Source organism: Scyliorhinus canicula, chromosome 16, assembly GCF_902713615.1.
Source record: "Scyliorhinus canicula chromosome 16, sScyCan1.1, whole genome shotgun sequence".
Lineage (NCBI taxonomy): Eukaryota > Metazoa > Chordata > Chondrichthyes > Carcharhiniformes > Scyliorhinidae > Scyliorhinus > Scyliorhinus canicula.
Genome location: NC_052161.1, coordinates 116,775,708 through 116,801,262, shown reverse-complemented (window position 1 = coordinate 116,801,262; position 25,555 = coordinate 116,775,708). Strand labels below are relative to the sequence as shown.

The following is a 25,555-nucleotide window of genomic DNA, read 5'->3' as shown; positions in this document are numbered from 1 at the left end:
CTGGATATCAGTGGAGCAGTATATGGTTCTGTAGCTCCTGTCTGAACTTAATCATTTGGCCCATCAAGTCTGCACTGGCCCTTGGAAAGAGCAACCTACCTAAGCCCACACCTCCACCATAACCCAGTAACCCCACCCAACCGTTTTGGACACTGAGGGCAATTTAGCATGGCCAAACCTGCACATCTTTGGACTGTGGGAGGAAACCAGAGCACCTGGAGGAAACCCACGCAGACATGGGGAGAAAAAGTGCAAACTCCACACGGACAGTGACCCAAGCTGGGATCGAATCCGGGTCCTCGGTGCCATGAGGCAGCAGTGCTAACTACTGCACCACCATGCCACCCGTCTGCTGTTGGCATTCTGAAGTATTGTACGTATGTACTCATTCACCCACTTGCACACAGGACTCTAATAAACGCGGTGCAAAGAGGCATAAATCCATTATACCCGGTCAAGGCTCAGAAAGGAGAGTCAAACCATGGAATCATAAAATGGTTACAGCACAGTAACCATTTTAGTAACCACCCCACTCCCCTGCCTTTTCCCCATTGCCCTGCAGTCTCTTCAGATTCAATACACTTTTGGAAGCCACAATTGAATCTGCCTCCATCAAACTGGCAGTTCATCCCAGATCCTAATCTCTGCAGAAACTATTCGCCCCTCCTGTTGTTTCAGTTCTTCTACCTTTCACCTTAAATCAGTGGCCTCTACTTCTCGACTCTTCGTCCAGTGGTGACGGGGTTTCTCCCTCTCTACTCTGTCTTGGTCCCTCAGTTTTAAAAAAAATTTAGAGTACCCAATTCATTTTTTTCCAATTAAGGGGCAATTTAGCGTGGCCAATCCACCTACCCTGCACATCTTTGGGTTGTGGGGGCGAAACCCATGCAAACACGGGGAGAATGTGCAAACTCCACACAGACAGTGACCCAGAGCCGGGATCGAACCTGGGACCTCGGCGCCATGAGGCAGCAGTGCTAACCACTGCGCCACCGTGCTGCCCTTGTCTTGGTCCCTCATGATTGCAAACACCTCGATCAATTCTTCCCTTGACCTTCTCTCAAGGGAACAATCCGAGCTTCTCCAATCTCCCCTAGCTAATGAAGACCCTCATCCCTGGTGCCATTCTAATAACCTTTTCTGGGCCCGCTCTCATGCCTTTTCAGAATGGCCTTGCTTAGCCATCGAGAGAAGTACAGCAGCTGATCACAGTCTGGCTTCATTAAAGTTCTGAGGCTACATTCCCACCATTTTTCGCTGATAGCAGGATCCCAACCAAACTGATGTTATGACATCTTTCCTAAAGTGTGTGCCTGGCATCGGGCACAGTGCTCCATTTTAAGCTGAGCCAGTGTGCTGTAACTTCCTTACTTTTGGATTCCATGGACCAAATGCTGGAAATGGCCAGCACGGTGGCACAGTGGTTAGCACTGCTGCCTCACGCCGCCAGAGACCCGGGTTCTATCCTGGCCTCGGGTGACTGTCTGTGACTGCGTGGGTTTCCTCCGGGTGCTCCTGTTTCCTCCTGCAGTCCAAAGATGTGCAGGTTAGGTGGATTGGCCATGATCATGGACGGGGGGGGGGGGGGGGAGAGGAGAGCGGGCAGTGATAGAGTGCTCTTTCAGAGGGCCGTTCAGATTTGATGGGCCGGATGGCCTCCTTCTGCACAATAGGGATTCAATGGAAAATGGAACTAGAATAAACAGGTGCTCTATGGCTGTTATGGACATGATGGGCTGAAGCTCCCTTTTGGTTACTGTAGAACTCTGCGACTCTATAAACCCAGGATTCTGTATGCCTCATTAATCACTATGCCCTGCCAATTTCCCTGCCCACGTACCCCGAGGTCCCTCTGCTGCTGCTCCCTCTTTGGATTTGTATCCTTATTTTTCATTTTAAAAATAAATTTAGAGTGCCCAATTCATGTTTCCACGCAAACACAGGGAGAGTGTGCAAACTCCACACGGACAGTGACCCAGAATCGAACCTGGGATCTCGGTGCCGTGAGACTGCAGTGCTACCTCTGCACCACCATGCTGCCCTTTAGATTTGTACCTTAATTTTACATTGCCTCCCCTCGTTCATCCTCTGAAATGTACATAGCACATTGCTCTCACAAGCAGGGGTTGTTGGGTGACTGCCAAGTCTAGCTTCTAGCCACTTTTTAGGACATTGAGGTGACTGACAGGCAATGAGGATTTTGCAGTTTCTTAGGACTGGGAAAAGAATGATATATACTAGGGTAGGGGATGGGGTGAAACCAAAGAGAAAATGCTGGAAACTCTCAGCAGGTCTGGCAGCATCTGTAGGGAGAGAAAAGAGTACAGATGACCCTTTGTCAAAGCTTTTCTCTTTGGTTTCAGACTGCGGCATCCGCAGTAATTTGCTTTTATTCAGGAGATGGGGTTCCGCACCATCTAGGGTGCAGGGGGCGAAATTCTCCCAATGGGAGACAAAGTGCCGATGCTGGAGTGAAACTCGGAGTGTTTCTCGGAGCTGCTCCTTGCCCCCTATTCTCCCCCCCCCCCCCCCCCCCCCCCGGGGGCTAGGAGCGGCGGCGCGTCAATCTCACGGTTGCGTCAAAGCGGCGCGGACTGAATGACGCGGTTGCCGTCTTCCCCTCCGCTGCCCCGCAAGACATGGCGGATTGATCTTGCGGGGCGGCGGAGGGAAAAGAGTGCGTCTTTCAGAGACGTCGGCCCGACGATCGGTGGGCACCGATCGCGGGCCAGACCCCTCCTGAACACGCCCCTGGTGCTCGATCCTCCCTCTGCCCACCACAGGACCCCACACGCAGCGGTCGCGCGATGTTCACGCCGGCAGCGACCAGGTGTGGTTGGCGCCAGCGTGAACCGGTCGGATTCGGCAGGCCGCTCGGCCCATCCATTGATTCTCCGAGCGGCCTGTCGCAAAGCGCGACACGCCGTTTTGGGGGGGGGGGGGTGGGAGAATTGCTTGGGGATGCCAGGGCGGCGTGGCGTGATTCGCCTGGCACTCCCGCGATTCTCCCACCCGGCGTGGGGTCGGAGAATCGCGCCCCCAGGGAGTGGGGTGTCAGGGTTGGCGAGGAAGTCAAAGGACCGAGTATATGTTTTTTTTTTAAAACGTGGAGACAGGTTGGAGGCGACAGAAAGTGGATGTCCGGGCTCAGGTGTTGGGTGAACTGCAATTCTTTGCAACTGGACAATTCGATTCTCGGCAGGCTTTACCTGCCCGGGCCTGTCGGCTGCGTTCAAAAAAAAAGAAATGACAGGGCAAAGTCAGAGTGCGGTATGTGGGAAGGGAGCAGAGTTCTCAGGCTCCTCAGCCAAAATCCCCAGTGGCGGGCACGGAGCCAGAGCCGGGGCCAGAAGTGAAACCCCACCCCAGGGAGCTCTGAAATTGACACCCAGCGCTGGAATTCGGAGCGGGGCGCTGATTGGATGTCTCCAGGTAGAAATCCCATTGTTCAATGGGATGAGAGGGAGGGGGGGGAGGAGCTACATTGTGACGTCACTGGGAATGAATGAAAGTTCCCCCTCCCCCTCCACCCCTCCTGAGAGCCAGAAAAGTTTCCCTCAAAAAGTTTCAATTGAAGTTTCGCTGGAGTCTGGGGCCACAGTCACCATGGAGCAGCTCCGCCACCTGCACCTCGCCACTCTGCTCTCGCTGCTGCTTCTCTCCAATGTGCTGCCCTCACACCAGGCAGAGGAGGGTAAGGAACACTTTGATAAGTGATAAACCCCCACACCAGTCCCTTTTGTTTAACGATCAGGGAGATCGACCCCCCCCCCCCCCCTCTCTGTGGAATTAGTTGGAGTGGCTTGGAAATTAGTTACTTGTGTTTTTTGGGGTGGAAATTCCAATGTGTCCCCCGGACATCGCGGTGCTGGGCGTTCAGGGCTGGTAGCACTCGTGTGTGTCTGTGTGGGGAGGGGGGAGATCTGTGTGTGTGTGCAAGGGGGGGGGGGGGGGTTGTGTATGTGTGGGGGGACATCTGTGTTGGGGGCGGGAAAGGGGGAGATCTCTGTGTGTGTGTGTGGGGGGGGGGGGGGTCTCTATGTGTATGGGGAGATCTGTGTGTGCGAGGGGGGGGGGAGATATATGTGGTGTGTGTGAGGGGGTATCTGCCTCTGTGGGTCCATTGGCCGCAGAAAAATACTTTTCACTGTACTTCGGTACATGTGACAATAAATCAATCAATCTATGTCTATGTGCCTCTATGTGTGTGGGTCTGTGTGTGTGTGAGGAGGTATCTGTGAATCTGTCTGTGGGTCTCTATGTGTGTGTCGGGGGTGTTATCTTTGTGTGTGGGTCTGTCTGTGGGTCTATGTGCGTCTGGGTCACTGCGGTGTGTGTATGTGGGTCTCTGTCTGTGTTTGTGTGGGTCTATGTGTCTGTGTGTGTGTGTTAATTCACCATCTAACTGGGCATCAGGGACAGGAAGGTCTCGCCACGGGGCAGGTGTCCCTATCTCCCTCCTCCGAACTTTTAGAGTATGATTTTTTAAAAGGCATCGAAAGTTTGATGAGCCTTTTGAGTGAGTTTTACCCTGGGGTGGCTGACTGGCTGTTCTTTCAATATGGGGGGGGGGGGGGGGGGGGGGGGGGGGAGGTACTAACTGCCTGTGATTTTTCTCTCTGTGATTTGGGAGAATTGCTGGTCAGTTTAGTCCCAATCCCCTTTAACACCTGCCACTCCCTCCCTCGGGTTCCGAAAGTCAGCCGGATCCAGGTTCAGTTTTGTTTTAAATCACCCTGTGAATCATAAGATATTGCTTCACAGGAAGCCATTCGGCCCGTCGCTGGTTTGAAAGCTATTCAATCAGCCGCACACTCCTGCTCTGTCCTGTCCCTCCAGTCACTGTTACCAGTAAACTTTAACAGAAGTAACTGATTTGTATCAAGTGGCCAAGATCTTGGCGTGTTATTGAGAGGAGGATTATTTGGGGAATAGGCACAATTCTTTTTTTAAAAGCCAGAAATGTGAATATCCAGCAGCCTAGCCACGATCTGATAAGAGAAAATATGTCATCAATCCTGCGAGGGGCTACGGGTTTCCACCTGAACGTTTTGTCTTTTAGGTCCTCTGACAGATTCCCATGTCAGTCAGGGGTACAGTCTGTTCTGGTACAGTCTAATCTGAATGGGGGGAGAGAGGGGGGGGGGGGTGACTTTGTATATTTCAAAATGCCCTCATATGAAGCAATTTCTCAGTGAGTCCGCAGTGTCTGTTCCTGATCAGGGCTGGTAGCCATGGGGGCTCAGCATGTCAAGCGAAGGCAACGTTGGGATCAAGTTGTGTGATGCCGCTCATGGTGGAACAGCCGGCGGCTAAGGAGGAGGCGTTCTTTGTCTGTGGAGACCCCAACAGCGAGTCGACCTCAAACCCAGGAGGGAGATTGGGGCGGGGAGGCCAGAATAAAGAAGAAAGAGAAGGGGACAGTTTCAGATCCTGAATGTTTGAAGTGTGATGTGTGAAATGGAAGGTGATGGTTTGGGTTTCAAAGAAGTGGTTTAAATCCTTTGAAGCTCTAACGAGGCTGTCTCCTGTTTTCTGTAAGCAGTCCTGCGTGAGGGGAAAAAACACCCTTCAATTTCTCTACTCCAGCATGTTTGTAAGTTTGTGACGTTTTGTTTAGAATTGGGGAATTGTCTGTTTTGGATCCAGTGGCTGGTGATTTTTTTTGTGCTCATTTGTGGGGATGGATTTGAAGCATCTTAAAAGTGTGAGGTGACGAGACAAAATCAGTTAACCCCTTCCCCTTGTAGGCCTCTGCATTGGATGTAGCCTTCCCCATCCTGTTGCCACGGCAGACAAAAAGGCCTTTTTGACCGCAAGCAGAATTATTCCTGTTTTCAGGAAATGTGAAGTTAAAAGGCAGCTGCCGGAGTTCCTCTAGATTCCCCTTGTTTTGCGATAGCCTCTTCCCATTTGGCTATGGCCTGCTTTACTCAGAGGATGTGATGATGTCGAAATGTTGCTTCAGAGTTGCTTTTCCTGTGCTACCAACAATAACTCCCAAGGGAAGGCTCCTGGTATCCTGTTACTAGCTGAGTTGGTTCCTGGAACCCGGGAGGGAAAGAGAAGGGGGGGGGGGGGGGGGGGGGGGGGGGGGGGGATTGTGAAAAGCTGACTATCCCAGGCAGTCCGGTATATGAATCTCAGGCAAACTACTGCATATTTTGTGCTCACGGTTCTCGTCAGGTTCTTGTGTCATGTCTGAACATTGAGAGCCTGGAGGATTGGGGAAGGCAGCTCTTTAGCGCTGAAGACCTCAACATCAAAGATGTGTTCGCCACTCGCAGCTGGAGATGCACGCAGACCGAATAGGAATGTGGGTTTAAAGTTTGTGCTTTGCCCCTGATATTCCATTCTGTGCAGCTACACTCCACGACCACCAAAGCTCGATCGTGTGGAGAATTAGAATTCCCTGAAAACTAGCTACTTGAACTGAAGGCAGAGAATTTTGGAAACACCTTACCACAATGCTGGTCGTAATGAATAAAAAGACAGGCTATTGTTTCATAAGGAAGACTCCTACCAGACTTAGTGGAGACACTGACCTGCCTTTATCTCTGGCATTTTAAAGCTTTCCAGTTAGAATTTAGAACCTTCAAAACTTTTTTTTTAGATGTGGCCCAGAGTAGTCCTACACACATGCTGTTTTAACTGTTTTGCTCCTGATTTAATGTACCCACTTCAACCGAAACTCCCCTAAATGTCCCACTTCTGTAGCTGCCTTCAGTTCTGATAAGGCTGGGGGAAAATGGTAGAGAATATCGTGAGATATATTAACATTGCCAAGCTCCACTGCCTGGAGCTCTTTCAATAAACTTATGTCTCCTTTGGAAGCTTTTCAAACCCCATTTCCTTTCTTTTTCTGACTTAACCTTCATTGACATCTTCCCTTTGACTTGGCATCTGTTCCCCATATAATTTGTAGATTTTAAGTGTCTTGGAAAAGTTTGAATGTTAAAGACACCATATGCAAGTTAATGAGGCAATTTGAAAAAAGCAGTCAAAGCACTGGGGCTTATTTCCTGAGTGACAGAATTGAGAAGCAGGGAAGTCATGTTAAACTTTACAGCGTCTTGGTTAGAACACATTGGTGTTTCGTGCACAATTCCGGTCTCCGCATTAGGAAATCGATACAGGGGCATTGGAGTGGGTACAAAAGATGATTACTAGAATGATACTGGAACTGAAAGGTTGGACCCATCAGGAAAGGCGACCCGATAAGATATCTTTGAGGTTATAAAAAGCTTTGATAAGCAAGAGACCAGGGTTTATAAATACAAGAGAATCATGAAGGATTCCAGTAGGAATTTAGGAGGAACATTTTCATCCAGAATGTGGAACTCGCCACCACGAGACTTGGGGGAGTTGAATGATGTAGATGCATTTAAGTGGAAGTTGAATACGTACAATGGAGAAAGGAATAGAAAGGTAGTTGATGAGAGTTAAATGAAGAATGGCAGGGAGAAACCTGTGTGGAGCATAGAAATGGGAACGGACCGATTGGATTGTTTCTTCTGGTGAAAATCTGTGTGATGTTGTGCAAATGGAAGTTGCTGTCATGTAGTTGTCGTGTGCTGAATTTGTTAGGTTGCTACTCTCCAGTGATACCAGATGCTTATAGGCAGATTTGTCTCTCTTTAATCAAAACCGAGAAAACATAGGTAAAGTGATATTGAAGGACAGCATCAAAGGCCAGAAGAGAATATAAAATAAGCCAAGAAGTATTGATTTAGTGATTACAAATAAGATTGGAAAGTAGGAGTTCCAGTGAGCAGTGCTAGTCTGCCAGCCCAATCCTCTAAATCCACTTCCAAGATCATCCTTCTTGGAAAAGGTCTGATTGGAGCAGGAGTGTTTAGTGTAGGGCAGTCAGAAAATATTTAAGGAAGTGAACAACTAGCTCCCCCACACCATTCCCTAGGACATTAGGTGATTGCTCTTTTTACTACTCCCTATTACATTGTAGGATTTTATTGCTGTCACCAGTGTGGTGTTCCATGTGGACAAACTACTCACAGACCCTCCCTGTCTTGACCAATTTTCTCAATAAAAGGAACGGTTGGTTCCTCCACCCTCCCAGATCCTGATGTGTCATCTCCAACTGGCATTGCTCACCTCTCTGCCTCTCGCTCGCTCAAATTCCTTGTTGAACCCCATTATCAGACTGGTCCACTGATGTGCTCAAATCACAGCCCATTAGAGCTGACCGCGAGACACTGACCGAGGGTACAATGAGCTGCTTTCTCAATAACGGTGAGATTCTAACCCGAAATACTGTCGGGTGCTGGGAATTGGAAACTTAAACAGAAGATGCTGGAAATACCCAGCAGCTCTGGCGACATCTGTGGATAGAGAATCAGATTTAAAAGGTCTGCAACCTTTCATCACCTTTCAAATGAAAATGATCCTGAAGATTGCAGCAGGGGATTTCAATTTGTGAATCGAACCAGGCACTGCAGTGAGCTCAGGGTTTCATGCTGGCCAATGCATGAGCTCACTGTGAGCTGCAAGAACACCTCTTGATATTGAGTCAAACAGATAAGGAAAGTCCCGGATCCACCACTTGTGTTGATCTGATTTTTTACCTCCGGCGTCAAGTTTGGAGGGAAGGGGTGGTTATTGCATCAGCTTCAGTTACTGCTCTAGGAACAAGATGACATTTTGTGTCACGAAGCTGGATAGGGACAGGGTTCAGCCTTCTCAGATTGCTACCGCCTTAGAATCATAGAATCCCTACAGTGCAGAAGAGGGCCATTCGGCCCATTGAGTCTGCGCCAACCCTCCAAAAACCACCTCACCTAGGCCCAATCCCTCGCCCTATCCCTGCAACCCCACCTAACCTTTAGACATCAAGAGGCAATTTATCATGGGCAATCCACCTAACCTGCAAATCTTTGGACTGTGGGAGGAAGCCGGAGCACCCGGCTGAAACCCACTCAGACACGGGGAGGACGTGCAAACTCCACACACCCAAGGCCGGAATTGAACCTGGGTCCCTGGCGCTGTGAGGCAGCAGTACTACCCACCGTCCCACCCTTAGTGGGGGATAGTTCCTCACAGCCCTATCCAGGCTGGCAAATAAAGTACAGTGACCTGGATAGACTAATGGATGGCATCCAACTCTTGTGGGATGTAAACCCAATTAAATTATTACACTCAGAATAAGAAAGAGAATACAATTTGGTTGTGGGGGGTGGGGGGGCGGGGTGGGAAAGGAGAGTGTTGGTGGGAAGCGTTGCATGTCTTTCTACCCTTGTCGTCTTTGTTATGGTGCTTCTGGATGGTTTTACACAAGAGCCGCCTCATCTTATTTCATGATGGACTCCGTGGAATTTTGCTGACAGCCCACGGGAATGTTCAAAGACCCGAATGTGGATCAGGCACTGATCAGGTCTGACAGGTTGTCTGTGCCCAACAGTAAAACAGGAGATTGACTCTTTACAGGAAAGGAACTCTCAGCAGCCCACACCAGTTTATGACATGGATCAACTTTGTAAGGTTCAGGGGTCACTCTGCGTTTTGCTTTGAGTATACCTCCTAATAAGCTGCAGATGTCAGCGTATCTGCGTTAGAATATGTGTGTGTCAGGGGAGGGGGTGATGGTGGAGGGTGTAAGTGCAGTGTAATTTGATCTTGGCGCCATTATGTTTTCAAATTTGATGAGGTTTTTGCAGGTGTTTTTAGATTGAGAAGCAGGGATGACAGGGCCGAGGCCCATCATTCCAGACAGTCCCACAGTTGAAAAGAATAGGAGACAGCGACAGAATCAACCCAGAAGTATTGATGAGGCGATGCCACATGTGGGTTTATAAAGCTTGAAAGCCCAAGAAATGCAAGGAATTTCACAGCTGTTGACACCTTGACTAGGAGTCAGCGCAACAAGTCTTTACCTATGGAATGACGCTGGAGAGAGGCGGATTTTTAAAACCTTCTTTCATGGGACGTGGGCATCGCTAGAAAAGTCAGCATTTGTTGCCCATCCCTAATTTCCCTTGAGCGGAGTGACTTTCTCGGCCAATTCAGTGGGCAGTTAAGGATTGATCACATTGCTGTGGGTCTGGAGTCACGTATAGGCCAGACCGGGTAAGGACAGCAGATTTTCTTCCCTAAGGGAAATAGTGAACCAGATGGGTTTTTAACCACAACCAACAATAGTTTCTGGGTCACCATTACCAAGACTAGTTTTATATTCCAGATTTTATTAATTGAATTTAGACTCCACCAGTTGCCGTGGTGGAATTCATACCCCTGACCCCAAAGCATTAACCTAGTCCTCTAGAGTTCCAGTCCTGGGGCATCAGCACTAAGCAACCATCTTCCTTGGGTGTGGCATTTGGTGCCTAGCATGATCGAGAGGAAACCGTAAGAGGAATATTGACACAAGAGGGAGTCTCTCGTTTCTGCTGATTCATTTTTCTGAAGCTCTAGCTACTGAGTAGTCTGAGTTCAGTAGCTGGCTTGCCCCATGTTCTCAGCAGACGACTTGCGTTTTGTATCTGGCTACGAAAATACATGTCCAGCTTGAGCGGGTCTCAGGGGCAGCATGGTAGTGCAGTGGGTAGCACTGCTGCCTCATGGCGCCGAGGTCCCAGGGTTGATCCCAGCTCTGGGTCACTGTCCATGTGGTGTTTTGCACATTCTCCCCGTGTCTGCGTGGGTTTCACCCCCACAACTCAAAGATGTGCAGGTTAGGTGGATTGGCCACGCGAAATTGCCCCTTAATTGAAAAAAAATGAATTGGGCACTCTAAATTTTAAAAAAAAGAAGAAAAAAGTCTTGAGCAGGTCTCCCACAGCAATCTGAAATCCATGAAACATTAAACGGTCACCTGCAAACTCTTCAGCGAAAGACTTGAAAACAGTCATGAATTAGATATTTTCGGATGTTCTATCCTGCGACATAGCTCTGTCAGTATTTCATCCAGACCGTGATTCCATCCAATACTTAACTGAATAGGAAAATTAGATAAATGTTCTTGCATTTTCTCTGGTTTCTGTGTTTGATCTTTTGTGGAGTGCTTTTTTAAAATCACAGAGTGGAGTGCATTACCGTTTGATCATTCTAACACACATTCTCTTGTATTTTTGTTCTTCAGTTGACCTGTTGGACTTTGCCTCGGCTCACGGAGAGCTTGGCTGGCTGACCAATCCATATAATGTAGCGGTAAGTCTCGATGTTGGTCAGATCCACCTCCAAATTGCACTAAAGCTGGCGATGAATAATTTTTTTCAATGGGGGGGGGGGGCGGATGCGGTGGTTTGCAGCTATTTGAAAGACTATGGAGAAAAGAAGTGTGATTGTTTGCAGCAGGTGGCAAAACTGAACCGGAAAGGTTGTCTTACTGGCATGAATTAATTGGATTTGGAATCTAGGTTCCTCACTGTTCTCTCTCCTCTCCCAGCGGCTTTGTCCTCCTAAGAAGCACTGATTCTCTCAGGGATGTAGCCCCAGGGTTGCCAGCCTTACATCTTTTCTAACTGGCCATTCTTTATCGGAGTGTTTACAGGCTATCCAGCTCTGGAAGCATCACCTTTGAATACAATTGAACCTAGCCACAGATGTCTAGTTCTGCGCTTACTGGCCAAGGGGCAGAGGTCACTGTAGTAAGTTGGACCTCTCCGTCTTAACCTGCTTGATCCAACTTTCCATATCGCCCCTTGGCTAGAGAATGGTCACTCACAGTTGTGGTTTCTGTCCCTATAGGCACCAGTGATTCATGTAGGAAGTGCACCAGCGTGGTGTTTGAGCAAGGACAGACTTGGGCTTGGTTAGGATGTCCCTCAATGGTGTAATAGTCATTAAAACTGTAGGGCAGCACGGTGGTGCGGTGGTTAGCACTGCTGCCTCACATCATTGAGGACTCAGGTTCGATCTCTGCCCCAGGTCAGTGTCCGTGTGGAGTTTGCACATTCTCCCTGTGTCTGCGTGGGTTTCACCTCCACAACCCAAACTAGGCAGGGTAGGTGGATTTGCTGTGCTAAATTGCCTCTTAATTGTGGGGCTGGGGGGGGGGGGGGGGGGGGTGGGTGGCTCACTGGAGGTGACTCATGCTGGACTTAGAATGTTTCCACCTGTAGGAATGGAGGAGAGAGGGCAGCAGGGTGGCACAGTGGCTAGCATTGCTGCCTATGGTGCTGAGGACCCGGGTTCAAATCCCGGCCCTGGGTCACTGTCCGTGAGGAGTTTGCACATTCTCCCCGTGTCTGCGTGGGTTTCACCCCAACAACCCAAAGATGTGCAGGGTAGGTGGATTGTCCACGCTAAATTGCCCCTTCATTGGAAAAAATAATTGGGTACTCTAAATTTTAAGAAAAAAAAGGAATGGAGGAGAGAAGATGAGGAGGAGGAGGAGGAGGAGGAGGGCGGGGTAAAGAATTTTCTGTTTTCAATGAAACCCTTCACCATCAACCTTCGAATAGCTGTTCACTTGCGTTTCTTTTCTCCCGTTCTTGTTTTAAAGTGGGACCTTCTTCAGACTGTTTGGAATGACACACCCATTTACATGTACAGTGTGTGCAATGTGGTCGAAGGCAATCAGGACAATTGGTTACGGACCAACTGGATCTACCGCGGAAATGCGCAGCGCGTGTTCATCGAGCTCAAGTTCACCGTGCGCGATTGCAACAGCTTCCCCGACATTGAGACCTCTTGCAAGGAGACCTTCAACCTTTACTATGCCGAGTCAGACTTTGATTCCGGAACGATCTTCAGGAAGAGCCAGTTCAAAAAAATCGACACTATCGCGCCCGACGAAGTCACGAGACAAGAGGACGTAGATTCCCGAAACGTTAAGATTAACGTTGAGGTGCGCGCGGTTGGCCCGTTAAAGCAGAAGGGCTTCTACTTGGCTTTTCAGGATGTCGGTGCCTGCGTCGCGCTCATATCCGTGCGAGTGTACTACAAGAAGTGTCCGGCCAATGAGCGCAACATGGCTGCCTTTCCAGAAACAATAGCCGGGGAAGATTCTCAAGTACTCTCTGAAGTTATCGGGACTTGTGTAGATCATGCAGTGGCCCACGAGCCACCAAAGATGTACTGCAACAGTGATGGAGAGTGGCTGGTTCCAGTTGGCCAGTGCATGTGCGAGGCTGCATATGAGATAGTGAATGGTACTTGCCAAGGTAAGTGCAGCTATTGAAGCTAAATGTTATCCATTCTGGCCTCCCGTCTAATAAAGTGAGGACCGATTTCTGTTTGTGTGCAGTAGTTTGTGAGTAAATAGAAGGGGCAGATAATTATATATGGCGAGGGCTGTACTTATATCAATCGATGCATTGATACATGGTTCCGGCTTAATCTCTTGGTTTATTTAAATTGTTTCTGTTGACAGTTATATTACTGATGGCTAGAAATGCAGAAATTCTAGTAACAATTATCCCCTGTGTCCCACCCTTGAACAATGTTTTGCGGTTTGCTTTGTCCCACACTCTCTCGTTTGAAATGAAGGTGGAGTGAGTGTCTTTATATCATAAAAGCAAATTACTGCAGATGCTGGAATCTGAAACAGAAACAGGAAATACTGGACAATCTCTCAGCTTTGACAAAGAATCATAGATCATAGGATCGTAGAATTTACAGTGCAGGCGGAGGCCATTCGGCCCATCGAGTGTACACTTGGAAAGAGCACTCCACCCTGTCCTATCCCCGTAACCCCACCTAACCTTTTGGACACTAAGGGTCAATTTTGCATGGCCAATCCGTCTAACATGCAGTTCTTTGGACTGTGGGAGGAAACCCGAGCACCCGGAGGAAACCCACGTAGACACGGGGAGAACGTGCAGACTCTGCACAGACAGTCACCCGATGCCGGAATTGAACCCGGGTCGCTGGAGATGTGAGACAGCAGTGCTAACCACTATGGTACCGTCATCCAGACTCGAAACGCTAACTCTGTTCTCTCCCCATAGATGCTGTCAGACCTGCTAAGATTGTCCAGTATTTTCTGTTCTTGTTATATCATATTGGTCTGGTCCATCTGTGAGGTCAGTTTGTAGCCAGATCTTGGTGGACAATCTGCTTGAGTTAGATTCCATTCTGTCGGAAACCAGCGGCCCTTTTTTATTGTGGTGTGTTCATGGCTGGAATGCTCCAATCCCCCTGCCGCGTGTTTCACGGCGGTGCGCTGTTCGCCAGCAGCGGGATTCAATGTCAATGGAATTTCCCGTTGAAGCCACTCCATGCCACTGGGAAACCCTCTGGCGAGGATGCGTTTGTCTCCCTGTTTTGCTTTATATATGTTGCATCGATGGATAATTGTGTTGGTTCTAGTCTCAGGAACTGAATTCACTTTGCTGCACCAGAAGGGTGAGAGAGTGCCGATCACGGAATACAGCCAGACTTTGAATTTTGATGAGGGAACGTTATACATTGCCGGGGGTTGGGGGGGGGGGGGGGGGGGGGGGGGGGGGGGGGGGGGGGGGGGGATGGAGGGGGTGGGAGACAAAGGGGGCCGGGGAAGATAGTCAAAGAAAGAATTTGTCGGACAATGCGCACTGTTGTGTAGCGAGTTTGTTTAATGAGACATGGCCTTCATCACTCATCAGTGATTTACTGGAGACCCTCCCTATTTCTAGGCATATGTGAAATTCCATCACCGTATATAATAAACAGACATTCCACAGTTACTGCCTCGCTATTACTGGTAAGATTTCCTCCCCCCCACTCCCTCCCCGCTGTTGCTGGTAAGAACCCCCCCTCCCGCCCAGATTTTAGGCAATTTTACTGAGTGGTAATGGGGAGTAGGTTTGTATTTGTGGCCTGTGTTGTTCTCATTCCTGTCCGGTCTGTGGTCAAAATGCTGCCAAAAAACCTGGTGGATATCGTTTCATTGTGTGCAGCCCCTGCAATGGGTTAGTGAGGCTGGAATGTTAAATATTTAGCTCTGATCTCTTTGTTTAACTGCGACGGTGTGGCTAATTTTCGTCCTCTCTGCTAGCAAAGAACCTTCAGCAACAGGTAAGGGTCAACAAGGCTGCTCTATTTTTTTTTGTTTGATGAATTGACCTATCTACTCACCATCTTCCTTGAACAGTTCTCACTCCATAAACCTGTCCAATTGTCCATTACATTTACCTTATCTGCAGCCATGTTCTTCAACTCTCTTGGGCAAATAAAATTTCCCTCCTTAATGCTCATTCCTAATTTTAACATGTAACCCTGGCAGAACAAATGACTGGATTCCCTACAGGATCCTGAAACTTTAACCGGGTCAACCTGATATTTCAAATGCCTCATAATTTCCAAAACAGATTGTCCTTCCTGACGACGGCTAGGGCTGAATTGTTTCATTCCGGAATGCATCCACTCTTATTCCAAAACCCTTTGCAAGTTCTGGCAAAGTGCAAAACCAGCTCCGCTCTGTGGTCTTGCAGGGCCGACATTCAATATTGCTTGCCCCCGTGCCAATCTCCTGATGTTTGTGACATCAAACGGTAATTTGGTATTTGACCTCTTAAAATAAACCCGAGTACTTTTTGTTTTGAAGCACACGAGGTGTTTCGATCGGGCAGGTGAGATGAATGGCGGGCTTGATAAATGATTAACCTGCTTCCCAGGTGCGCAGCTCCGTTTAGTCTGTCTGGGAGTGGAAGCTCCTGAGAGAAGAATGAGAACATGTGTCAGTTGCCCAAAGAGGAGGGGAGGAGAAGCTGCTCTAACTGTAGGGAGCTTGTGTAATCCCGTGTGTACCAACCCATTTCTCCTGCCTGGGCCTCACCTGGACTTTGTGCACCCTTTCTGGCTAATTATAGACCAGTGCGCTGCGGAATGTCCTTCACTTGCAAAACAGGATGTTGGTTGCACTTCTAAGGTGGAGGTAGCATTGTTTGACAAAGGCATTGAATTTAGAGGGCGACAGGATTCTGTACAAGCCCCGTGTCCGTACACGCTCCTCAGTTCTTGAATGCGCAGTCATGCAGCTAGGACCTTGGAGGTCCTTGGATTTGGTACAATGCAGCAAATGATTCTTCACTGTAATGGGAGCCTTCCATTCAGCCTGTGCTGTTTATGTAGAAAAAGATTAGTGGGTGATATTTGGGGAGGAATTGGATAATCTACCTTTTGTACACGATCCAATTGTAGGTCAAACCTGGCAGGGCCCAAAGTTATATTGGATATTTTCATTGCTAAACAAACCCTGCACATTAAAGACAGACAGAGGTGTCAGACTGGTTGGCACCACCCAACTCTTCTTTAAAGAAGGTCTAAATCATCTGTTTCTAAAATTAATCTGATAATCTGTAATTTTACCAGGATGTGTTTACATAAGAGTTCACCAAGAGGGAGGTAGGGATTTTCACATTGAAGATCTCCCATGAGCCTCCTGAGCAGGTGAGCGCTGTCGAGCCCATGGGCCACAATATCAAAAGTGATGGCTTGATGTGGTGAAAGGGTTGCACAGGCCACAAAACTTTCTACATTGATTCCCATTCTGCGCTGAGATGATTGTTTAAGGCCAATGAGGTTCATTGTTCCTGGGCATACACACTGCCCGTGATCATTATTGGATGTTTGGAGGGGCTGCACGGTGGCGCAGTGGTTCAGACCGATGCCTCACGGCGCCGAGGACCCGGGTTCGACCCCAGGCCCCGGGTCACCACCTGTGTGGAGTTTGCACATTCTCCCTGTGTCTGCGTGGGTCTCACATCCGCAACCCAAAGATGTGCAGGGTAGGTGGATTGGCCACGCTAAATTGCCCCTTCATTGGAAAAAAAAATTGTACTCTAAATTTATAATATTAAAAAAATGACTGGGTGTTTGGGGCTGGAATGTGCGTGGGACATGTGGGTGAAGACAGGCTTGTGCCTGCTTGTGATGCTTTCCAAAACCAAATAGCCTGAAGATACTTACTGCCTACTTGTATGAAGGGCGGGTTTGGAGAAGTACTTGGGGTACAGGAGAGGTTGAATTTGGACAAAGAAGTTGGAAACGCACCCGTCAGGTCTTTTCAACAAAATCCGTCCGGAAACGTGATGCTGCATCATGTCCGTGAGTCAGGATCGGCGGCACGGCTTTGACAGACCCTGTTGAGGGCAGCGGGTCTCAATTTGAACGTAGTGCTTCAAAGCCTTGGACCCTTTGATTTGCGGGCTGGACTTGATGCTGTACACAGGACAATATGCCGGTCGTTCAAGTCCCACGTTTTAATTGGGCAGGAGTCCGTGCCAAACGCCCCCACCTGTCAGACGCCTGGGCAGGTGGAGTCCGGCAGGGTTGGGGTTAATGTGCTAGAATTTCGAATCTTTCAGCAGCCCTGCCCTGGAGTGTTGGAATGTAAAACCACAGACTGAAATTCAGCAGCGCAAAACCATGGGAGCTGCCTGGGAAACAACACCATTTAAAAAAAAAAGAATAAGGGAAACGTACGACTCGAACTATGATACAACCTGCTCATTAAAGCATTGAGAAACAGGAAAACATGGCATTAGGCTGACTGCAGCAGTCGCATCAAACTCTCCTGTGATGAATGTTGTTTTTGTACAGGCATTTTGGTGTTCGCCGGGGGCAGGAGTCTATGTTCTAGTGTTCTGAACTTTACCATTCTGTATTTTAAAGTGCTTGGCTGCGTTGTGTCAGGCAAACCTTGGTGCCAATCCCTCTCCCTTTCGCACACAGCCCCCCCCCCCCCCCCCCCCCCCTCCTTACACTCAATCCATCCTCCCCTGCCGGTTTTGACACTTGCTGGGGTGCAGGTTTCATGGGCATCGTTCCATTACCTCACCCAAATGGTTGCACTCGTCCTGGGTGCTCCTCGCAAGTCACATCAGCAGGGTCTTCACCACAGGGGCAGGCGATCCCCCCCCCCCCCCCCCCAGTGAAAGTGCCACCAGATGTGCCAACTCGCAACGGACTGGGCTTCAAAGCTGCAACGCTCTGATTATTATGGTTTGGTGCTGCATGGGTGATCTGATCAAAATGCTGGTGGGGGGAAATCCAGGACAAGGAGACGTGACCGTAAAGTTTGAGTTAGGCCGCTTGGGGATGGAGCACTGCTTGCTAGAAACTGGAATCTCATTTTGTCTCCAAATGACTGGGAACGTTGGTATGGTTGGAGCTGATGAGACTGGGATATTCATTAGATTAGGGGTCTGAAGCAAGGTGGTAAAATGGAGCAGAGAGGTGCTTATTAGCTGTGCCTTGAACCTTGAACTAATAAATGGTTGGGCGGGGATCGAGGGGCTGAATGGCCTAATCCTCTTTTTTGTGTTCATTTGGATGTCTGTTAGTTGGGAGAATCACTGGTGCGTTGGTTTGAAGTAGACATCAGGCTAGGGGTAGGAGAGAAGGCACGATCATGGGTCCGATTCACCGGAAAGATTTCGAAGGGCGCTCTTGGGCGCGTTTGGCGGGATGTTTTACAGCGGCTGCAGTGCCGAGATGGAGATTGCTATTCAACGGCACTCAGCCAGGAGATCTAGGAGTGGTTGCCATCTCCTGAAAAACCCCTGCACTGACCCCCTTAGGACAAATTTCACCCTCTCCAATTTAATAAACCCCGCCATATCGTTGACCCAGGCCTCCACGCTTGGGGGCCTCGCATCCTTCCACTGAAGAAGAATCCTCCGCTGGGCTACCAGGGAGGCTCAGTCGTATTTTTGGGGCCTTGGGGAGTTTCTCCTGTCTCGAGATCATCTTTGAAATTTCCCGGCATTGGGGAGCTGAACTCGCCAGCGAGATCGGCTCCTCCGGGATCAGGCTACCATTCTGAAAGGTTGCCCTGATCGCTTCACCAATCCCCTCCCCCATTGCAGGATGCTCTAATGGTCTCCGAGACCGCACCCCCCGCCATGAGGTGCCATCAGGCCCTGTCCACACTTGTGGAAACCAGTACTAATCGGCACCTGGTTGCGGCCTCGTAGGTGCGGCCGTTGACCCCCCGGGTGACTGTGGCGTTGGGATATTTAAATAAGTCATGATCGCCCCGGCGCGAAGCCCAATTTGGGGTTCTCCCGGGATTCCAACCTGTTCCCACCACTGGTCACCCACCCGGTCACAGACAACAATCCAAACTGACATGGTGTGAATGGCATCCTCTCTCTGACTCGCCAGGCTAACTAACCATCAGAAACCGAGACTAAACAAACTGTCTCAATGTTCTGCCTGGCATGGTCATGTCAGGAGGGTTGGATACACGAATGCCCTCCTCCACATAGCACCAGCACGGCAGCGTTGTGGATAGCATAATTGCTTCACAACTCCAGGGTCCCAGGTTCGATTCCGGCTTGGGTCACTACCTGCGCGGAGTCTGCACATCCTCCCCGTGTGTGCGTGGTTTTCCTCCGGGTACTCCGGTTTCCTCCCACAGTCCAAAGATGTGCATGTTAGGTGGATTGGCCATGATAAATTGCCCTTAGTGTCCAAAATGGCCATCAGTGTTGGGTGGGGTTACTGGGTTATGGGGATAGGGTGGACAGGTGTTGACCTCCTGTAGGGTGCTCTATATTTAAAAAAAACACACAGATGCAAAATTGAGACACTGTATGAACAATCTGGCCACTGATTGGTGTGTGGGCCACAGTTTAGAAACTTGCAGACATCCACCTTGAAAGCCAGACTGGCGGTGATTTTGGCATTTGGCTCGTCTGCTCAGTTCAGAGAGCTTTGTCAGTGATTTCCCTGCTGGATAATGTGCTTTTGCTGTCTCGATCACCCACCACCCCGCAGCCCCTCTGCAAAAACAAGCTTCCCTTTCTCCGTGTAATATCGGCCAGAGAGTGAAGTATCTGAAGTCTCTGACCTTTGTACCGCCAGTATTGAAGCAGGCAATGGGTAATGCGGCATTCTAAATCTACTGGTACTCAGCAGCAGAGATTCAACAAACTCTATTGGTGTCAGCTAATCAGTATTTCTTGATTTGTCTGCTCACTCCTGCAGCTTTAACCTTGTTTTTGATCTCTACCAAACATCTCTCCTGTCATCTGAACACCTTAATTATATGGGAGTTTGAAAAATGAAGCAGCTGGGGTTGAGTCTTGCTGTGCTTTGATAGCCTCTGCTGGTGACGGTGTGACTAGTACAGTGTTTGTGTTTTGAGTTTGTCCCCATTGCATTTCCACTCTCTTGGTGTGAAGACAGTCACCTGCCGCCAGATGTGATAACATTTCAAAACTGAAAATCTTTGATGTTTTTTTCCCCTTTTAATGTTTTTTTGTGTGTACACAATCCCGAAAGTGCAGAAGGCGACCATTCAGCTGGTTGAATCTGCACCGACCCTCCAAAAGAGCCCCGTAACCCCACAACCCCACTTAAACTGCACGGGCAGGATTGTCCGACCCTCTGCCGGGTTGGAGAATTCCCGGGGGGGGAGGCGCAATTCCCGCCCCGGCGGCATTTATTTGGGTGGGGGCGGGATTCCCGCCACGCCGGTCGGGGGCCGTTGGCAGCGCCCCCCCCCCCCCCCCCCCCCCCCACCGCCAATTCTCCGGGCCCCGGTGGGCCGAGCGGCCGTCCCGGTTTGGCCAGTCCCGCCGGCGTAAATCACTCAACAAACGCATCGGCGGAACCTGGTAGATGACATGGACGGTCCTCGGGGGGCGGGGGGGGGGGGGGGATCCAACCCCAGGGGTGGCCTGCCCCGCGGAGAAGAGAACCCCCACGAAAATACGTCGGCAATCGCGCCAATCCTTTGGCACTGGCTGGACCGGCGCCAACCCCTCCAGCGTCCGCTAGCCCCCGAAAATGCAGAGAATTCCACACTTTCGGGGGCTGTTGATGCTGGAGTGGCTGCCGCCGGTTTTCCCGACTGTGTGGGGACTTGGTCCCCAGAAGGGAGAATCCAGCCCCACATCTTTGGACACCACGTGGCAATTTAGCACAGCCAATCCACCTGACCTGCACATCTTCAAATTGCGGGAGGAACGGGCAAACTCCACACAGACAGTCGCCCAAGGTCAGAATCGAACCCGGGTCCCCGGCGCCATGATGCAGCAGTGCTAACCACTGTGCCACCCCACAATCACACCTTGATTGACTTGTGGCTTAAAATATCAGCCACAAGAATGATGTGGAGGGTATGAGCCTAAGACAGCTGCAGAGAAACTGTCAGGCTGACCGAAGACTGGGGTGGTTACGGTTAACTGGAGTAGACCATGTGGTCTGCCTGCTGTTTGTGGGTAGGGTAGATGCACTGGGATTAGTGGAATTCCCCCCATGATGGTGAACCACATACAATGACTGATTTGCTGGATTCTATCCATCACAGCCAGCCCAAGGCTATTTGAAAACCTCAAATTGCTGATGATTTTATTCACATTTGTCGACTGGTTTTGGGACCCTGGAATCAATTTTAAAAAAAGACAATGTATCATTCTTTGCTCAGCATAGGGACTTCTCACTAACACGAACATGGGAATGATTCCAACCCCACCCCCTGTTTTGACCTGATTTGAGGATTTTTTGAGTGTGTGCTTCCCAAAAGGAGCCGTCCTTGTGGTTTTTTTTTGTTTTCCATTGGCGGAAGCATTTAAACAAACAAATATCCACACTGTGTCAGTGCCACAAGGGGACTTGCTGCTCTACGTCCTTCTCGAGCACTCTTTTCTCAGTCCTTGGTTTTATCACCGAGTCGCTCTCCCAGGCGAGGACAGATCGAGTCTTATCTCGACAGGCCAGAGTGTAGCTCGCTCGCTGCCATAATGCTTCTCTTCCAGCTGGCTTGATAACCGGACAAATGCCTCAGTCTTTGGCTCTGCCCCACCCACAGTTTTTTTTCTTGCGTGAGTCACCCTGTTATCTTTTGAAGTTGAATGGTCAGTCAGTTCCTTCCTCCACTCTGATTTTTTTTGTGTGTGTGTGGGCGGTAGGTTGCCTGGCTGTTGTGTGACAGCATTATTCGACGATCAGGCGTGATCCCACTCTGGCATGTAATGGCTCAATCAGTCCGAAGACAGACCAGCTTTAGACCTTCTGGAAGTTTTTCATTCCCCATTCCTTTCACAAAAGACAATTGACTGATTAAATAAATGTCGATGCTATTTCTGGTGGGGGGAGATGCGGCATGAGCGAGAACATCACTTGATGGTCCATTGGGATCTATCCTGATGAAGGAGCAGTGCTCCGAAAGCTAGTGATTCGAAACAAACCTGTTGGACTTTAACTTGGTGTTGTAAGACTTCTTACTGGGGTCTATCCTGACTTAAAGACTCAGTGCCTCAAGGATCTGGGAAGATAATGAAGAGACTGATGTATTTCATGCTGTAGATTCAACTGACCCTATTTCACCGTCATTGTCCGCAGTGCATTAAGAGTCCATTAAATGTCTGGAGAATTTTCATTCCACCTTGCTGATCAGAGTCCCTGCTTTTCAGATAGGTTTCTTGTCAATCAGCTAATCTGCCCTGCTGAAATTAACCAGATTTCTACCTGGCACAGGTCTGAATAGCTGGCATTCAGTGCTGTAATTCCTCTGATTCAATCTACCCTTCCCCCGAAGTGCAGGCCTTAATTGGTGAACTGTATACAACAGGAGTAATGTCCTGAGTAAGGGAAAGCGGCCATGCTTACTAGCATGATCTATACGTGACCCGCATGATCTATGTGACTCAATGTGGTTGACTCTTAGATGGTCCCTTGAAGAGGCCTAGCAGGTCGCATCAAACTACTAGAAGGTCCACCACCATGTTTAATAGGGAAACTCGGGATAGCCAACAAATGCTGGCCTTGCCTGGAAGCCACCATCACAAGATTGGATTTATACAAAACTGCCACCCCCAGTTACTGCCACCCCCAGTTACTGCCACACCCAGTTACTGCCACACCCAGTTACTGCCACCCCCAGTTACTGCCACACCCAGTTACTGCCACACCCAGTTAACTGATCTTATCCATGGAGTTACAATTCGCTTTAGTGCCTTTGGGCCAAGGACGAGGGTGAGGGGAAAATCGTTTGAGGTTGACCAACCGCCCCCTGGGGTCAGATGCCAATGCATACTATACTAGCGGAAGGCATCTGCCACCTATGGAGCTTACTCCAGTCGCCATAAGTACCTTCATGGAAGGAAGGAAGAAAATGGTCTATATACTACTTATTTTAACCTACAGAGATGATTGACATGAGAAGCTACCCATGTCAAATGAGGATGCAATGCTGACTGAAATATGAACAGCAACTCCCAAGGATCATCCATAAAACTGCATTAGTGCTAACCTGTGTCTGATCAACAGCCCTTGGTTACGAGGGAGCAGTACATAACATTTTAATCGGAGTTTGTCGCAACAATGTCGCCATATCCTGTTGCAAATGGGAATACGTTTAATTTTCAAATGTGCTAATTTATGGGTGCCATTATGAGCTCAGCTGTGATTATGCTGTTTTAATTTCCTCCCTCTTTAGCCTTATGCCAGTATCCAATTTTATTATGGAGTGACTCCAGGGCAGTGTTAAGCCATAAATATGTACTTAAGCTGTTGATTCACATCAGTCCTGGGCCCATCACAGCGGGAGGGGAGACTTTTATGCAGCTGGGCTTTGTCCCAAAGGCAAAAAACCTTGTTTTATTGCGATGTAGCTCACAGGAGAACGGAAGCCAGCATTATCTCGACCTGGACTAAATTTGAACACCGATAAGTTTTCTAACCTTCGCCTCCCGTGTCCTATTCTGCTAAGGCTGAAAAATTCAGGAAACTCAACCAGAAAGTTTAGAGAAATAACTTCCACCGCTGGGAACACACAGCGGGTTTGATAGGGAAAATTCGGGTCGATATTTTGCCTGGCCCTCGGATCTAATGGAAATTTTTCCTTGAGACTTTTACCATTCTGTTTCCTCTTTGACCTGTCAGCACTTAGGAAAGTTTCTAAAGTTGCAGCCGAGACACTATTTCACAATCTTGACGCAGATGTTGCCAGCCCGTTCCAAATATGTTGTTGCTCTCTCGTGGGGCCTGATTCTTGGAATGCTTTTGCTGGCGGAGGCATGTTGCCTCTGCCCAAAGTATGTTAGGTTGAGCCCTGTGGTGAACTCTTCGTTTGGCTGCAGTGCCTGAACGTTTGAGGATGCACAAAGAAGAAGATGGACTTCCCAACTCCTCCTCTCAGAATAAAACCTCTGTCCAGCTTTGTTGAATTGACATTTGCTGCTAATCATTCCAAAGGACGGGGCATGTGGCAAAAATCTGTTACATTGCCATTCGATGGTTTGGGTTGGTGTGCTGTAGTGAATTAGAGAGCGAGGTGAAGGTGTGCAGTGACTGTGTAGAAATACTCAGTAGTTCGACTGGTTAAGGCAATGAAGAATCTGAACTATTCAGACCAGGAAAGTCCCAGAGATGTCTGGCCTGTGCTAAATTAGTGGCCAAGACTGTGGCAGAGTTGGTACAATCAGACTGTATCTCGGGGGTGGGGGCAGGATGAGGATGCAGGGTGAGAATAGAATGGGAGTTGGTCATAATTAGAATGGAATTTGGCATTTAATGAGTTAATCTGTACACATTTTGGATACGCCCTGATTAGTAAGTGCAAAATAAAGACTTTTTTATAATGGCCTGTATCTGAACAGGCCCAGTCCTGCCTTGTATAGGCCTAGCGTGTTTCAGTCTGACACAGTTTGAAGTTACAGTGTGGCATTACAGCATCTGAATTCTTGCCGACATTCTTGAAGGGTTTGCTCATTTCCTTGGTTGTAGGATAGAGTTTTGGCGGATATGTCTGGGCTTGTCTACATCTCCCCATGCCACCATTTCAAAGTGCCTCGGTGACAATATCACCCATATCCCCAGTCAATGATTCATTTCTTATTTCTTTTTTAAATTTAGAGTACCCAATTCATTTTTTCCAATTAAGGGGCAATTTAGCATGGCCAATCCACCTACCCTGCACATCTTTGGGTCGTGGAGGCCTAGTCAATGATTCATGTCGCCAGCAGGAGGGTCTGACCTTGTCCGCCTGAAGCCATCAGGCTTCACGGGGGCACAAGAACCAGTTGAATCCAATTCTGATGCAGCTTCCGATCACAAGCCTGCATTGTGCATTCCCACGTTGCGCCCAGTTCTGGAAGTGGCAGCACCTGGTTATGAGGCGGGTGAAGGCTATTTATTATCTCTTACAGCATGAATGTCCACTTGGAAAAAATTTTAAATCTTGCCGGATTCCGTGTAACCCCTGGCGATCCACACTGGATGACATCATTCTATTCATAGATTTGAATCGCTGGTTCCGCAGGATGTGCACATTAACTCCAGCAATGATTCCGAACTTCCTCAAGCTGCACCAGATGTGGGGGCAGCATCAGGAAAGCACTGAATTGTCGTCCTCCAGGAGATGGATGAGGCCCTTTGGATTGATGCCAGCCCTGGTTCGTCCCTTGGTTTCCTTCTTGTGTTTTCAAGACAATCATGCAAGTATTGATAAGCTTCCTGGCAAACCAGTTTGGCATTGAAAAGTCAGATCTCGACTTGTCTTATTATTCTTTCACAGAATGTTTCAAGGCTGCTGCTAAATGGGGGAACAGGAACGGCAGACCATTGGCATTGTGTGGCCAAATGGGTTTCCTTTTCGCTAAAGGATTGTGCCATCATGTGCAACTATCAATTTGCTCCCTGGCCTCTTCACTCTGCTCCCACC

General features: G+C 49.0%; 1 protein-coding gene across 4 annotated transcripts in view; it reads left to right on the top strand.

The window, feature by feature from the left end:
* The first annotated feature begins 3,537 nt into the window (after positions 1 to 3,537).
* epha2b (eph receptor A2 b) overlaps positions 3,538 to 25,555 on the top strand; it is a 59,428-nt gene continuing 37,410 nt past the window's right edge. For 3 of the 4 annotated variants that reach the window (XM_038821929.1, XM_038821928.1, XM_038821927.1), the window contains exons 1-3: positions 3,538 to 3,694; positions 11,096 to 11,163; positions 12,461 to 13,121. In XM_038821929.1, coding sequence (XP_038677857.1) covers positions 3,607 to 3,694; positions 11,096 to 11,163; positions 12,461 to 13,121 — 817 coding nt within the window. In that variant the 5' untranslated portion in view covers positions 3,538 to 3,606. Of the gene's footprint in view, positions 3,695 to 7,104; positions 7,429 to 11,095; positions 11,164 to 12,460; positions 13,122 to 25,555 lie in introns of those variants that run through there. The other variant, XM_038821930.1, reaches the window with a different exon arrangement.